Here is an 18,059-nt window from a genome sequence, read left to right as displayed (position 1 = left end):
TCCGTTTCTTTAAATTTTATTCAAGCAAAGCAGAGGAAAATGTAACAACCTCACAAAACAAACTTCTTCAGATGGTTTACAAGACAATAGTCCCTTCTTAGGAGTACAGCACAGATGCACGTAGAGACCGCTTTTATGAGTTCAGATGTGACTTACTTAGTTAAAGATCACATACGTCCTGGTAAGCATATTCCACGAATGTAAGATTGACATTTTCCTAACTAAGTTATAATTTAAGCAAACCGCACACCAGAAAAAAAAATCTGAATACTAAATACGCGGTAAAATCACCTCATCCCTCTGTGATCAATACATACCAACTTTTTACAGAAATATTGAATCTTTACTGTATTCTTGTTCAAAACAGATACTTCATGAATTATTTCAGACATAGAAGATATGTTATAGCTAAATAAAATATTTCCAGAGGGATAAGGCCATTTGCACAATACATATATATCTTCTTGTATCACCAATATATTATTGTATGTATATGAAAATCATCATAATACCATTACAGTTCAATTACATTATAGAGAATATTTCAACCTCAAATAATATCATCTACATGACTAAATCTGAAAACTAATATGGAATATCACAAAGTTATATTACGGGCAAATTGTAGTCAATATTGGATATAGACTATGTTTGTATGAAAAGTGTTATTGTCTTTCCTAATAATCATATGAACATTTGTACTGTCCTCATTCCACACAACAGTTCTCCAGCTAACTGATCCATATAAATTTATTTGCATTCTCCTATCCTTGGGGATCATATGCCCAGTCTACCTATTTGGTTCTAGAAGGTTCTGCTTTCACAGTTTTGTCATATTTTATCTGGAACACATTTGCTCCTGACTGAACTAAGTGCCAAGCACCGAATCAATTGAAAGTACAACCAAAGGGTTGTGTCACTACCATTGTGTGGCTTGGTACTTGGTGAGACAAATCATGATTCAAAATTCCTGCTGCAATGCATAAGTGAAACTCAAGCATTTCGCTGTGCTTTGCCTAACTCTTTCTTCTTGCAACTGTGCCTTTACATCCCAATAAAGTGCCATCACTCATCCTCTATCTTTTACATGGAACTTGTTTTATATGATTTTTTCTTCAAATCAACAAAATACTGAATAATTTGGGTTCAGCTTGATCTTTCTTATTTTCAAACACTTCTGGAGGTGTGAATTGTTTAAGAGGCCAACAAGAGGGGCCTCTACATCAAGCCATATAATCCAACTGGAAATCAAAACAATGGATCTTTTCTCAACCAATTCCAATTAAATCCCGAAGTAGGTCCTACCTGATGAACACAAACAATTTAGAAATTATTATCAAACAATCGTATTGTGAGAGCACTTATGCTGCTGTTTAATAGGAAAAACTGTTAAATGACATTGCAAAAACCGATAAACTATTGACCAATTGAATTAGAAACAAAACAATACTCCACACAAGCAAGTCAAGGTATGTAGTCCTTTGCTGGTTATACATTAGTAACAAACAAATATTCGTGTCAGTAACATTGGTACAAAATAGATTTTAGCATCATTGATATTTCGCAAGTACGATAGCAGCATATCAACCTTGTGATGAGTTGTTCAGTTTGAGTCAGCAGTTTCAAATTTAGATCACTTCTTAAAAAATCCAAAATTTCACTTAGGCAAACATTTATGTGAAGAAGAAAGTTACAGAATATATCACTATTGTGGAAAAGATATATGGATGCCCATTATAGAGTCAGAGCACTACGGAACCGTTTTGGTTGTGGTTTCAGAAATATATATTTGATCAGATAATATGAGTCTTCATACAAATATGAGGTTGGTTATACTCAATAAACAAAATCAAATAGTATATTATTAATCATAACAACTTTAAATAAATTAAGGATGAATGCTGGAATAAGTTTACTGCCAACCAAAACTGAAATCGGGAATCCTTTTACAACATGCTTTAAGTTATTCTATAAAAAATAAGAAAGCCCAAACGATGCAGGTTAGAATCATACATTTAAAGTGAAATCGTCAAAAATATGGCATAACATATCAAACAAAATGTGAATTAATTCAAATTTCAATTGTAAAGTTAGATTACATCATCCAGATTCCAAAAACACCAATATTATGAAATGTTAAATATTTTGAATATAGACCAGCAGACATCCTAAATGATATCACAGTAGCTAATAACTAAATAATGGAAAGATAACAATACAATGTATCAATAGTGAACTAATCTTCACATTAAAAAGCCGAACTGAGGTCTTTTTCCAAATCACAACATAACTAATGTAAGTGTGGATAACAGGCTTATAATAAGAAAGTGGTTAATCACATTGGTCCATACACTGAAAGTTGTGAATTCATTATTTCAGTACAATATCTTTAAGAAGCTCGAGTATCAATGAAGACAGAATTGACTTGTGGATTTATAAACTTCTTCATTTTTCAGATGTTAGAACCTTTACCACATGCTAAAATATATAAGTATCTGTGAGAAATGTTGCATTGAAATCCATAAGTCAACGCTTTCTTCAGTATTTAAATAACTGAAATAATTGGAATAATAAAAAAACTTTCCAGTACATTAGTAAATATAACAAACATTGAAATTGGTACAAAAGGACAGCTCTATAAGAATTCAACTGCCAGAATGATAAATACAACATTCAGCTCAAGCTCTCATCTTACAAAGAGGCATGTTTTTGTTTTACAAAAGAAACTCACAGGCGTCACTTTAAAAAACCCAACAACGTTCACATGATACAATAATTGAATACATTACCAAATATCTTATTGGTACAAAATACATCTTATCATAACAAAACAGCTTTTACTATCACTACAATATATTTTGTACAGACACCGAAGCTGGTTACTTACATTTTGTACACTCAAGACACTAGTTACTACTGTCTACTAACTGAAACAGATGGAAGAATGAATTTGGATGATAAATAGAATCTCATGCTTCTGCTTTTTTTATATCGAATACATCAATACTTGGCAAGGCCTAGAGTTTTTAACTTTTAACTACTGATCTTGATATATTTGATATCAAAACATTGACAATAAGAACAACATTGCTAAATGGATTGTTGCAAAAATGCTAAAAGATTAAATTTTTAAGGTTTTATTCAAATGCAATTCAATTTAGCAACAACAGTATCAGACAAAATACTCTTAAGTTCAGATAAGTTGAGGAATTGAGGTTTTTCTGCAAATGAAATCATCATACAATCACACACATTAAATGCACTAATTGATTATAATCAATTAATGATCAGTTGAAAACAAAGATAATAAACTTTAAACCAGTTCCATTCACTACAAGGTTATAATTGTTTGGCTATGCATTTTTAACATTAATATTATATTTACCATGAATATTTACAAACAATGCATAAATTCTATCTTACCCCTTATTTACTAAGCTTTATTTACATATGGCCAAACACACTTCAAGTCATTCTGACATTTGGTGAGGACCCGAAAATGACATCTTTCTGTCCACATAACTTGTTTTGTAGTTCAAGTTTTGGGTTCCATTTCTTCCTGTAGGTATCACTTATGGGGACAACTACCTATGAATAAAATATAATTACATGACCACACAAAAAGTACTAATTCATAACACATGTTACAGCTGCTGCACACTGGTCACAACACACTACACAGGCTCGACACACGGTATATGTAGTTGTTAATCAAATCCAGAATGTTATGCAATAATATGTTGTTCAGGTTTCAAACTAAAGAACATCTCTGTCAACTATTTACAGGTACCTGTTTTCATGCAATTTGTCTAAATGCTATCTTATTGAACTCTTCAAACTTAGAAGGCTTGTTAAAGGAATTTTCACTGATCGAAGCAATGATAGGACATGCATGTCCTCCATGTGATGGACAGAAATCAGTTTGCCATCCAGTAGTTTCACAAATTCATCATCTTTAACTTTGCATACCAAAATCAGTAACGACGATTAAAAGGTAAAGATAAAATCCAAACTAAGGAAACAATGAATGTATCATAACTACATACTGGAGTTCTAATGAAATGACCTTACTCATCAATTGTCTCTATGTACAACTATGTACAAAGAAAAAAGAAGTACAAACACAAACTTGGAAACACGACCTGGAAAAATGGACATGCAACTCAGCATATACTCATGTCTGTCAAATGGCCAAGACAACTTCCTTATCTCTGACACTTGAAGCACAAACAAGAGATATCACCATGGCGTATGGAAGAACATTGTGTACACACAGCAAATATATTTTCTAAATATATGTAGGAATCTGTTGACTCTTGACAAAATGTACAATTGAAGAAAGTATGATACATGTGTAAGAAAGCTGTTTTCTGTAAATATTTACACTGGCTAAAACATAAAATGATACCATATCTACTTCACATACATATAAATATGTCAGCAATATGCCAGCTGTGTATTACGTGGGGTGTAAATAATCTAGTGTAAGACAGGCAAATAGTGACTAACAAAATGTAAATAATCGAGTCTGGACCAGACAGTCCAGTGATTGATATCATGAGCATCCACGCAATTGGGATACGATGACATGAATCAACCAAGTCAGAAGAATCCATCTCTGTCTGGTTACAGAATTAGCCATGAAACTGAGCCTGACTCATTGCTCCACTTTAAGTGTTCTAGGGATTGATGCTGACCTGGGTCACGACTGGGTAGAGATTAGTGAAAGTGAGCTGTGGTACAGCTCTTGTTAACAAGACTCATATACTATTAGCATGACATATTTCCTCGACTTTTTTAAGGTATTCTGCTAGTTTTCTGTGATCTTATATCAATAAAATATTGCATTGTAATAGAAGTCCAGACATTTCTATGAAACCACTACTAGCAATTGCAGTACTACACCATGTATAAACAGTCAATTCAGTATTGAGAAGTGTTAACTTAGAATAACCTGGAAAAGGCCAGTTGAATTGATTTATTTTCTGTGACTGATATATCACAAGAAATAATATTACTGTTACAAAAATATTATTTTTCCACAACCATGAACCCTGCTTGTAGCATTATGGCAGCCATACAATGGTAGGAGACAACAAGAATGGGCTGAATAAAATTCAAGTGTTTCTTAAACAATGGCAATACATAAATGCTGTATAATTACTGACAATGGGTTATCCTACGCTCTAAACTCTACACAGTATTTTTTAGCAGAACTGTTATTTACAAATGTTAGATTTTAAGTTACACATACATGGAATACAGACTGTTTTGTTAAGGCATAGCATAATGTACCCACAATATAACCATGATAGTTACTTAGAAAGTATTTTTTCATTAGAACATCACACATAAAGGTCAACATTAACACAAGTGGTGACTTTCTAAACCTGTTATCTTGAAACTAATGCATGTAAACATGTGACACTGATAAGATAAAATTCCATATCCATCAACACATTGTGAAATAAATCATGTTTTGCAAGGATTGGGCATATATTTTGAATAAGGTCTGATGACTTTTAAAGTTGCCCAATAAAACAGTAAAAACACTCATAAGTTCCATTCCTGTAGGTGTGATGTGATGATTGGTGCAACACAAAACAAGGTCATCATGTCTAAGTAGAAACTATATAACATAATTTAGCTATCATACATAAGCAACATTGGAATACAATTTGTAGTACATGTCTATACACAGAATATATTCTAGGGAAGTTACACATAATATCTTGGTAGGGAACACCATTTTTCCACATGATATCCAACAACACACTGTGGGATACCTGTCCACCTATTTTGGAAATAATTAGGTACTAAGATAAGGGATTTAAGTTCAGGGACCTGCAACAGACTGTGCAGCTACATGTATAATGTCAACAGTGGTAATTGCTCTGATATAGACATCTCAAATGAAAGAGTGAATAACAAAGATAACTTTTATGCTTCTATTGGCAACACAGTTGCAACATCATGGTATGTAAATTGGCTTCCCACACTGAACACTTGTTGAAAATGATGAGAAATCTCATTGTAAAGGGTACGTAGAACCCTCACACTGGTGTGCTCCACTTAATGTCCGCCTCAGTCACCCCTTTAGCAGCAAGCTCCTCCTGGACTCTCTTCAGGTACTCTGGGTCCGGGTAGCCATAACTAGAGAACAAAGAAAAGAGGCTCACAATGTGACACTTCAATGACATGCATAGCAAATAAAAAGCAGAAATTTGGTGGACCTCTGCTTGATTACCTTAAGATTGACTGATCTGGCTGGATAGAGAAATTCAAGGAATGTTTTTTTTGTCTGACATTTTTTCAGTGTCATAACGAGTGATCTTGCGACCACCAACCTTAGTCAGTTAAATGAATATTCATATACTTTATAATTAAACTACATGTCTTGCCCTATTTGTTCATGAATACGACCTTCACATTGTATATATCCATGACACCTGGCACCTGAGGTCACCCAAAATCTCATCACATCCACAACCTACAGATCATGTATAAGTTTCGTTTAATTCCAATCATAAAGGCTAACATTACTGTTGTCAGGAGCTATATAATGTCTATTTCATAGTTCAATGTTAATATCTGGGGAAACAATTCCTTGTATAAATATTTATATAAGCTTACACAAAACACACTGATATTGGTCCAATGTTTCCTAAAATGTTGGGATGCTGATATTGGGCCAACATTGTATACTGAACAAGAAAAGTTCTGGTGACATTGAATAAGATTTGATGCAAAGTTATGTTTTTTACCAAATCTGAAATAATTTTGTTTTGCAACAGATAAAAGACTCCTGCAAGTGTTCAAATGGTTTAATTTGCCATACTGACTTCAGAAAATGTGTGATTTCACAAAAAACATGAACATGCCAAAATGTGAATTTACAAATCAATAGCGTGTGTGTCCACCTCTGGTTGCGATGCAAGCAACACATCTTCGTCTCATGGAATGGACCAGGTGTCGCACAAAGTCCTGTGGGATATCTGTCCATGTCTGCAACAGCATGTTTCGAAGTTCCTGGAGTGTCTGTGGAATACGTGGTTGACGTCAAAGGCGCCGATCCATCTCATCCCACACGCGCCCGATTGGTGAAAGATCAGGGGAGCGAGCCGGACAGGGGATGACATTCATGTTGTTTTGCTGAAGAGAATCCTGAACAAGTCAAGCAATATGAGGCCGAGCGTTGTCATGTTGAAAGGTAATGCCTGGGCCATGACGACGCAAAAACGGTAGAACAGGGCCGATGATCTCGTCATGGTAGCGCTGTCCATTGAGATTTCCCTCTACCACTATCAAACAGGTCCTCTGAAGTGGTAGAGCGTCCGCCCGGAGAGCGTCTGGCGCTCGGCATTAAGGGGCTAAAACAAGGACTGGTCGGCTCAGAGTATACTGTGTCTGAGTGAGGTATTCATTTTAAACTGCGGCATGGTATCTCAGTGAGCTAGGTCTATAAATCTGCATCAGTCCGGACTAGTACAAGCAGCCACACAAGCACACACACGTACATGCCTGTCGCTATATAAGTGCAATAATCTTGGACGCGACTTTAAACCCCATTTCACCTTACCTCACATCTTGCTGTAATCCCACCTCATACCATAACGCTGCCGCCCCTGAACCGATCTTTTTCCATGACACAATGATTGACATAACGTTCACCTCGACGTCAGTACACTCGAATCCAGCCATTGCTGTGGCTGAGGTGATAATGAGACTCGTCAGTGAATAGAACTTGTCCACACTGCATGGCCGTCCAGCGTAGACGCTGTCTGCACCACTGTAGACATGCTTGACGGTGGGTTTCCTGTCAAAATGGGACGTCTGGCGGGTCTTCTGGCGACAATCCCTGCACATCTGAGGCGAGGGTTTGTGAAGATATTTGTCGAAGGTCAGGAATGCTTCTTGCAGTCACTGTTGCTGGCTGGAATCGATTTAGTAGGTGTTTTGTTCGAATCCAGTTGTTTTCTTGATTATTGGTTACGAGTGGCCTGCCACGCCGAGGGGGGTCTCTGACTGCATTCGTCTGTTGCCAACATTGCCATAAACACCAAATGGTGTTTCTGTGGACATTAAATTTTCTAGCAAGATCCTGTGCTTCAAGCATACCAATGGCTCGCAGACACTCATTTTCGGACAGGCGTGGCATTTCATAATGTTGAATGATTGCGTGATTTTGTTGTTTTTCTGAGTGGTTGTTGTCAACACAATGTTAAACAATGCATATGGAATCCCATTAATGTACATGTTTTTATACCAATTCGTGGGTAGCGAAATGCATGGGGCTTGCATAAAGTCCACTTTTGCATGGAATGCATGCTTTTCTGTAGCAGTTGCGTTTTTGTGACTTGATTCCATACATGTACTACAATATTGAAAACCAAACTTTACTTTTTTGAAAAATACACTAAAATATTGGTGTCATAGGAACTTTTGTTGCTGAGTATATATGAACTTCACTTATCTTACAATAAATATTTGTTAATAGTTCTTTAAAATATAACAAACCATCAAAGCTTTGTTTGATTAATTACACCACAAGTCTTTACATGTCTTTTGTGCAACCAAATCACATTGAATATATTTCCAACTATTTTGTTGTTCTGTGTTTCCACTGCGACCCTGCAGGTGGCAAATTCAGCTTGTGTTTGGTAGACACTTGTCAGTGACTTGAGGAATTATTTCTGCCCTTTCTGCATCAAAAGTGCGTAATATCGCCACATTTTATCATTCATTCACTCAATGAGGCAAACTGCACGTGGTCACCCAATAGCAATTTGAGGGAGTCTGTCCCACTTCTTTTGCAGCGCGTGGCCAAGTTTAGCCAACAGGTTAGATGGTCCATGTCGTTGACGGCTTGACGCACACTTCTCCCAATCAGACATATGGGGGAAAGGTCTGGGCACATTGCTGGCCATGGAATTCTATGGAGGTTGTGCTGCTGGAGGTGAGCATTGAAGATTCGTGCAAGGTGAGCATGGGAGTTGTTGTCCTGAAAGACAAAACATCATCCCACATGCCTTGAAAACAGGACAACACAGTGTGTCAGTGTCTGAATATTCCCCAGGCCACAATTCACGATCTGATTGCGTCCATGGGACGACGATGCCAGTCTGCAGTGGACTCTAATGGTGACCATACAAGATACTGAGAACTGATGACCTTCACCTTGAAAATCTACTGGTCCCTCTGTGCCATATGGAACCTGGGTCAATGATGAGTGTCAATTTTGAACAATCAATTCCCATCTGTTTAATCATGATATATAAAATATACATCTAAAATTACTTTTGTGTTTCTTTTTTTTTTGAGAGTATACATGCATAGTTATGTTCTTTGTAAGATGGAAAGAAATGATGATTGAAAACATATCTCATGAATTTAATGATGCCTTTGTAGTATAATATCACCCTAAAATGCTTTGAAGTCATGAAAATCACCAACAATGAATAGCACACAATACACCCAGTACAACCAATGTTGGACTAATGTCATCTTGCCATCATTGAACCAACATTAAAAGTGTGACACTAATATAAAATCATTGTATTTGCTGGGTTATCTAATTTTCTGTTTCATAACCAATTGAGCTGCAGAAACTTACAAACAATTTTCAACAATCGATTACCATCTGTTTATTATGAAATAAAAAAATATACATCTATAATAACTTTTGTGTTTCTCATTTTTGGCAGAGTATACTTGGACAGTTATGTTCTTTGTATGACTGTGTGTGAGCAGAGATAGAGAACAAAAAGATGATTGACAACATATCTCATGAATTTAATGATGCCCTTGTAGTATAAAATCACCCTAAAATGCTTTGCAGCCAAGAACACCACCAACAATGAATAGCACACAATATACCCAGTACAAACAATGTTGGACCAATATCATCTTTCAACATTGGACCAACATTAAAAGCATGACAATGATATTAAATCATTGTATTTGCTGGGTTATCAAATTTTTCTGTTTCATAACCAATTGAGCTGCAGAGGTTTACCAACATCTAAACTTACTTTCCAAAATATGATGTCTTGTGATGGATATCATTCCATGTAACTTTATTCTCCACACCAGTTGTCACAGATCTGCCGACAGTAAATGTCAAGCGTCTGTCAAATGCCACCTTCAACAGACGAAGAACTTTTCGCCCTTCCATTGAATCTGGTAGATAGGCAGTCCAAAACGCTCCAGTATATGGTTTGCCTGGGTTGGGGTGTTCATCCTGTGAAAAAATAATTTAGCTATCTAAAGTTTTTTAATTAATTTCTATTTTGGGAGTATGGTGACTCTTGTGGGTCAAAATAAAGATTTGAGTCCCAAAAGTATAATTGCAGTTAACAACTTATGTAACATGTAACACTACAACAATGACTGTTACTTCCTCTTAAAAATGTGTATCATATTGTTTTGTTTTTTAATGAATGGTGCCCTAATGTGTGAAGTGTGTTTTGGGACTGCTAGGCAAGAATTTAGAGTGACCATAACTTTCAAATGTAGAAAAGTTCTAACATCAGTTTGTTTGACCCATTATATATGAGAATAGAGTACTGTATTTTGATGTGTATAAGGCACATTTCCCCCCAAATATTAACACTGTGTGGAGGGGGTGCACAACTGCACATTGTCCATGATATGATATGATATGATATGATATGATATGATATGATATGATATGATATGATATGATATGATATGATATGATATGATATGATATGATATGATATGATTTTCCAAAAGCAAAGAAAACATCGATGGCATGCCAACAAATCTTAAGTGAAGCATGCAAATTAGTCCTGTTATTACACTATCAGGTTATGAAAAAGAGTTCATTTTATATTTGAACTTGTGTTTGTAACAGATTGTTTTTAATTGCATTCAAAATTTTCAATGTTGTTTATATCAATAGCACAAAGTCACCAATATTTACTGCAACCACAATCATGTTATCGCTACAAACATCTTGACTTGAACATGTATCAAAAGCAATTCTCGTGGCCTCGTGTAAAGTCACATTTGTTGTTGTTTGAATAGTGTATATTAATAGATTGTTTTCATGATCAAAATAACAGGACTACTGGAAGTGTTCTTGTCACAATTAGATGCTCTGAAACTGTGACTCATAAAACTGTTCCATATGTACAAATTAACAGGTAATATTCCAAACTACTATCCTTACTATCTTTTTACATAAAAAATAAATACATATATATAGGAAAAGCAAAGGCTAAAATATCAAGATATTATTAGAATGTATGTTTTCTGGTACAATAACAGTTTCAGATATTATTTCCTTCAGTCATTGCATTAAAATGCTTTCAAGTTAGTGTATTTCTTTTTTGGCAACTGTATCACTGGTAGATCATGGAGAAAATGTGTGTAACTGCTTATTTAAAGAGACAATTTCACACATTGATCTTAATTTCTGCATATACAAAAATGCTAACCATAAGGCTAAAAAAAAATAGTCTTGGTTCACAGGCATCGCTACATCATCATCAAGTCAGCCGCACGTTTCGTTTTTATTTCCATTTTCACAGGAAATTAAATCCTTGAATGTTGCCCATCTCTAACACATGGCCCTAGCAGTGAAATGCTACAATACTTAAAAACAAATATTCCCCTCACATTAGCACTGCTTTACTGCACATCTCATTTTAAGGTGGTGGCGGCACGTGGTGGTTTGTGTGCTTGTTTTGCTGTTTGCACGTTTGGTCAATGAAAACACGAAATTTAGGAAAAAAACATCGCTAGACATAATGATTTACAAATTCAATGGTATTTGAGTACAGTATGACGGACAATGTTTCATACGCAGAGATTAAGATTACATGTGTTTTTTCTCATAAAATAAGCTGGAAATAGCAATCATTTATTCACACATTTTCTCCCCTATCTGTGGGTGATTTAGTTTATGAAATACTTATGTCATGGCCAATATCATAACTGAAAAGAAATTTCAATATAGTTACAGGAAGACTGAAGACTTTGTATCTCTGACGACGAATGTTTGTTTCAAGGCGAGTTCTTGGTGAATTGATGTTATTTGCTGATCAGTTCATACACAATTTCGCCGAAATTAATGTAAACAAAATTGAATGAAATCTTGGATAAAAGTAATATAATGGATTACAAACGTAAGTCCAGATACACAATGAATACTTATATAGCCAAATAGTGATATAATAGGAGTAACTTACATACTTTAGTATGGATTTGTTGACATTCTTCTTCTTTGCTCACATTAACATCTTTGCAATGTGAAATAAAATCAAAGCTCATTGTATGAGTGTATCATGCACATACTAGCTGGTAGTCCAACGGCACTCCAATACTGTATTCCAGTATTTTACTCATCAAGGAATACATTTATATGGGGAGGCCCTTTCCCAGGGTGATTGTTCACAAATGTTAATTGGTTAAATACAAGTTTGAACAACCCCCCAAAACAAAACAAAACAAAACAGAGCCCGCCTGCACTATATTTTCAAAAGCCATTGCCTGAGAACCAATTCTTTTATTTTTTAAGCCCAACAGGAAATTCAATTGAAATTGTAAATCATAGCATCTACATGTAGTAAAAAAGCAAAATGATTCAGAGTTCCATTGTTCAAGTTTGTTATCTCATGTTTGTTCGCCTGAATCAGTGTGTTATAGTATTGACTGCCTGTTATAGAAATCTATACAAAATACCACTTTGTTTTATATTAACTGAAAGTTTGCTAGTTTTAACTATACACAGACACAAGAATGTTGTGTCAGGGGAAATCCTGATTCTGAATCTCTTTTCTACATCATAGTGGGGGCAAATATGAAAACAAATATTTGGCCATAACATCATTATGCCTTAATGACAGACTGCAAGTGACACCAAGGAAACAAAATCAAGATTATCTGGTATTGTCTGTGCTTGAATTCAGTGAAACATGAAGCTTTGTCACAAAGAGTAACCTGTAGCAAAATCAATATCTAACAACTGTGTTCAGATATTTGTTGATATTCAATTATACATACAAGTAGATTGTATGACAATAACCACACAATGCATTAACAAGTTTTTCATTATAACTCGCCATTGGCCAAACACAATATTGTATCTAAACAATTCTTGTCACCAAACTGAAAAAAGAGGTCACAGTCAGACCAAGTCAGTCACAAACATGTGGCCTGGCCTACATTATATATTTATTTACAAATTTCATAATGACATATTCAGAAATATATCCGAGCAAAGGGTCAAAATACCATTTTCAAAATGAATGCAGTTATGGACATTTACAAAACAAGATTGGGTCATAACAAACATATTGCAATTTGCAAAGAAACCATTTTGGGAATCATCCATTCTAGTTTTCTGCTTCAATACTGCATCAAACCTGTAAAACTAAATGGACAGATGACAGACAACTGAGAAAGAACATGATGTTAAGCTACCCATAACAAATGCATTCACAATTGTATTAATTACACATATTACTTACTGTTTGAATTCCATTTGGAATGTTGTATGTGATACAAATCGTTGCATCATGTGGATGTCCCATGAGATGATTGTAATTGTTCACATTGATTCTCATTGAACCTTTTGGCATGGTTCCTGACACTGGCCCATAAATGGCACCACAATTTGGACACACAGGCTTGTAATTGTTGAAGTAGTGATCAATACATCCACTGCAGAACCTGTGCCCACACTCTAGCATTTTGGGATCTGTGCAGGTGTCCTTGCAGATTGAACACTCTTTTTCCCCTCCAGTAGCTCCAGCAACATCTATGTCCATAGTCTCCTCTTGTGATTCCAGGGTGAGACAAGAATCAAATATTTTCTTCAGACTTGCTATTACCTTTGGATTTATATCAATCATGTGGATTTCAGGTAATTTCAATTCCTTCATAGTTTCTGTGGTAACGTTACAGAATGTCTTGGCAAAACCTTCAAGGTTAACTGAAATAACAAAAGTCTTTCTCAATCACTCAGAAAAGAAATGTTTCAATACAGTGATTAAAGAATTTTAGACCTGTTGGAGGTTTCTGGTCTAGTTGTCATTGTCTGTACAAATAAATTTTGATGAATTTTAGAACAACAAAATAAAAATAATAACAGAGCAACAACGCTCCATAGCTCACAAGTGAATAAATAATTCAAGAAGCTTTGGCTTGTTAGAGTAACAAACATCTGCCTCCATTAAACTCCCTGTATAGTCGACAGTAGATCACTGGTCCCTTATGATTCTACCCACTAATATTTGTTGAAAACCGATACATAGCATCACTAGATTTACCATTATATTTGCTGATATTCATATTTGTGACGTCATCAGATGTTCTAATGCCATGTATCAGGCGGTCATTTCTAGTTCTGACGTCACTTCCAGTCATCCTGTCATTTCCATTTCTAACGTCACTTCCGGATTTAGCGTCAACACCAAAAATCTTGATGATGTCCTTTCCGATTATTATATGTCATTTCAGTTCTTACAATCTCTGACATCGCTTCCAGTCCTAGTCTTATCATTATGACATCATTTCTGGTCTTTAATGATGTCATTTTATGACGTCGCTTCCGATTATGACGTTCCAGTTATGATATTACTTCCAGTTATGACGTCACTTCCTGTAAATCTGATATCAATGCTTGTGACTTCGGGCATTATTCAGTTATTACCCTACACTCAGTAGCTAATTATGAGTCCACGGCCTACTTACCTTCTGAAGCTGCTGCTGTTGTATCCCCACCCTACTCTCCTTTTTTTCCATAAGAGGAAATCTATTTAGATATGAAAGTTTGAATTGCCTATAAAGGACCTTGGGAATAGATCCCTTGTAAGTCTGTTACAGGAATATAGAAGTTTGTGAAAGTGCTGTGAGTACCCAATAGGCAGCTGAATACTACTTGTTCTAATGACACATTTGTCCATAGGGCAAAGTGTCGTAGCAAATGCTCTGATTTCATGAGCTGAACAGGAACCAAGACTGAGAGTAGAATCTTGGGCTTATTGACAACTTGCAGCAATAGTGGACAGAAGCCAGCCTACAACTATGGATTTAGTGACATCTTTGTCGGAATGAGTCTTGCGACAGATGAACAATCTCTTCCTATGTCTTGTGTATGGGTTTGAAGCAGCTGGATACTACCTGATACCCCGAATGGGACGGAGGCGACAATCTGGATGGCCTAAAGTTGGGGCTAAGGCAGGAATGGTGTAATGTATGTGGTTCAATGGACCAAGAGAAGACTGATTCTTTGAGATGAATCCAGGGAGCCATCTGATGGTTATTGTGCTCCAGTCATTAGCATGAGTGAGACTTAAATAGTCTGAACATGAATTTCCGAAATCCAGCTGCTGCAGCCACGGCAAGAAGAAAAGCAACTTTTCAAGCTTTTGAAGCAAGGTAGCTGTGGCAAGAGGTCCATACCATTCTGCTAGGAGGACAGATATTACAATGGAGAGGTTCCACTTTTGGAAGATACAAGGTGATCGAACATTCTCCAACAGATAGTCCATCGTGTTGTAAAACAGAATATAGAGCCGAGCTATAGCCCTCTAAGATGCAAACTTGTCTTGATAGTGCACTTTCCATCACAGCTCTATCATGGGTTTGTTGGTGCTTTATCTATCAAAACTTGTCTTTGTCTCCAGCGGTTGAATTTGTCCCATCTGTTGTCATTGAGGGAGGATGATTTCAAGACCTTACAACTGCTGTAGACGCAGACTCAGAGAAGATGAAGGGCTGCATCTTTTTTGTGTTAACTTCCAGGCTGTTAGATGAAAACTAGGTAGATTGTTGAAGAATATGTCCAACCTGGGCAGATTATGAACATATGGTAGGTGGATAGGACCTCCATAAACAGTGGAAATAGTCTGTGAAACCATGTCATGCTTGACCAAACTGGAGTTATCAAGATGGTCAAACTATCTGTGTTCTCTGGCTTCCTAATTACCTTGATTAGAAGCGACCAAGGTTCGAATTCATATCCATAGAGTCCTCTACAAGCCATCAATACTGCATCCACTTGGATAGCCATCAGGTCTTGTATTGGGCTGTCATAAACCAGTAGTTGGTTGTTCAGACAGATCACGAAGAGATTGTGGCCTGTCCCATAGTGGGGATCTCCGGGCAGATGCCTTCAGATGAAATGACCATAAGTCGTCAACATTCTCCCTCCACGAGAAAGCCTGTCCGCTGGGATGTTGAAATTCCCTGAAAGATGTCTTACATCCATCCACCAGTCTGGCAAGACAAACAATCTTGTAGTCTTGTTCATCAAGGAGCTGGATTTGGTTCGTCTTTGTTTCTGGATGTACCAAATCTGGAGGGTGTAAATGTTTGCCTTCATCTCTGGGCAGTTGATGTGTAGTTCTTCTTTGGAAGCATTCCTTAAGCCCTGGATCTTGAGATTGTACATGTGGGCTCCCCAACCTGTGTCAATGGCATCTGCAAAAAGGTGAAGGTGATAATGACCTCAAAGTCCACAAACCGAATTCCAGTATCAGATCATGTGGCATCATTGCAAGAGAGACCAAGGTCTGCAATCACAGTGTGTTGATCCAGGTTTGGAGTGGCCATAATCTCAAACTCCCTCTGTACGTCAAGTCTTGAAAGAGATCATGTGGGTTGAGTAGTTACAGAGGTGCAGAGATGTCCAACAAGTAGTTGAAATTAGGCCCCAATGTTCACCATGTTCTGTGCTGGTACTATCTCTGACTTGTTTGACATCATGTTTTGATGGATCTGAGATATGTCTTAATCTGCTGCGAGAAAATCATCCAGGTAACCATGCTGCAAAGTTGGTGATGTGAGCCATGATCCTGGTGAATGGACAAGGTGCGATTGATAATCCAAACAGAATGACTTGGAACTTGTTGCATCTCCCGTTAATGTCACTGAGTAGATACTTTCACGACCCCAGATGAATGGATTCATGGAAATGAGGCTTCTTGCAGGTTGAGGCAGATTAACCTATCTTCTGTTTAGAGGGTTGAATGTAACTCATCATTAAAATGTTTCTGTCGCTGTAACGACGCCTTTTATGGCAAGCATGTCTTGAGGAAGTAACGTAAGTGTCAATAATTCTTTTATCGAAGATGCACAAGAGACAAATACAGAGGATTCATTATGAACACAGGTGCAGAAGTAGCCAGAATCACAGGTGCAGGGAGGCAGATTGCAGGAAAAATAGGAGGTGAGGGATAAACATTGTGGATGGCTGATGCAGGAGGATCCACAGTCATGGACAAGTGCAGAAACTGCAGGGGGCGCAGACTCAGTGAAGCAGCATGCATTGGTACGTTGTCATAAACGTTACAGGCTGATGAGGTGTCTTACTACAGCTTCTCAGTAGACAGGCAACATCTAAGAATCCCAATCATGTCTTATAAATCCATAGGGTAGAATGCAAATCAGACAGATATTGGAAGGCCGGGTATTGATCATCTTGGGAGGCTCAGACATAACATAAACAATAGAAACAGCACATTTCAAAGGTACAAAAACAAGTGACACGACTAAAACACCCAGATGCAACCAAAGAGTTGGAAACAAATCACTAGAACTGTGGATGTTTTGGAGATATATGAAAGAGGCTAAAGAACATAAACGTTGAGAAGCATGACCATATTGAAGAAGGGAAGTACTGAGGGCCTTAATAGCAGGGTGTTTTGGCCTCCATCAGGCATTGAGATGAAAGAATAATGCAGAATGTAATAACAAGCTAATGTAAATATTTTTTTCAATGCCTTAATCACAATGAGTTACCTTGACCTTCATTGCCATCAAATCACATGCGAAAACATTACTTGTTGCAAACTAAGGTGGTGTTACAATATTACTAGGAGATTTCCATATCATACAGATAATATTTTCATGTGTAAATGATCTTCACATTTGACACATTCATGACATATGATGGGTGTTATTTGCTATATAGTTTTCTTTAGCATATGAGATAGTTGCTAAAAGATTTTATTCAAGTTAATCTGAAATTTCCTTAAATTTGTGCCACACTTCATTTGACTCTTAGTGATCTTGACCTTATACAGTCA

The 18,059-nt window shown here is 36.6% G+C and overlaps 1 protein-coding gene across 1 annotated transcript in view; it reads right to left on the bottom strand.

Moving 5' to 3' along the window:
• LOC124120851 overlaps positions 1–18,059 on the bottom strand; it is a 140,901-nt gene continuing 122,842 nt past the window's right edge. Inside the window, exons 21-23 of the mRNA XM_046483744.2 lie at positions 13,497–13,960; positions 10,032–10,240; positions 1–6,153 (exon numbers count right to left, since the gene is read on the bottom strand). Coding sequence (XP_046339700.2) covers positions 6,054–6,153; positions 10,032–10,240; positions 13,497–13,960 — 773 coding nt within the window. The 3' untranslated portion in view covers positions 1–6,053. The remainder of the gene's footprint in view (positions 6,154–10,031; positions 10,241–13,496; positions 13,961–18,059) is intronic.

Source organism: Haliotis rufescens, unplaced genomic scaffold, assembly GCF_023055435.1.
Source record: "Haliotis rufescens isolate VD_foot unplaced genomic scaffold, xgHalRufe1.0.p SCAF_12, whole genome shotgun sequence".
NCBI lineage: Eukaryota > Metazoa > Mollusca > Gastropoda > Lepetellida > Haliotidae > Haliotis > Haliotis rufescens.
This window is presented reverse-complemented; position numbering and strand designations above follow the sequence as displayed.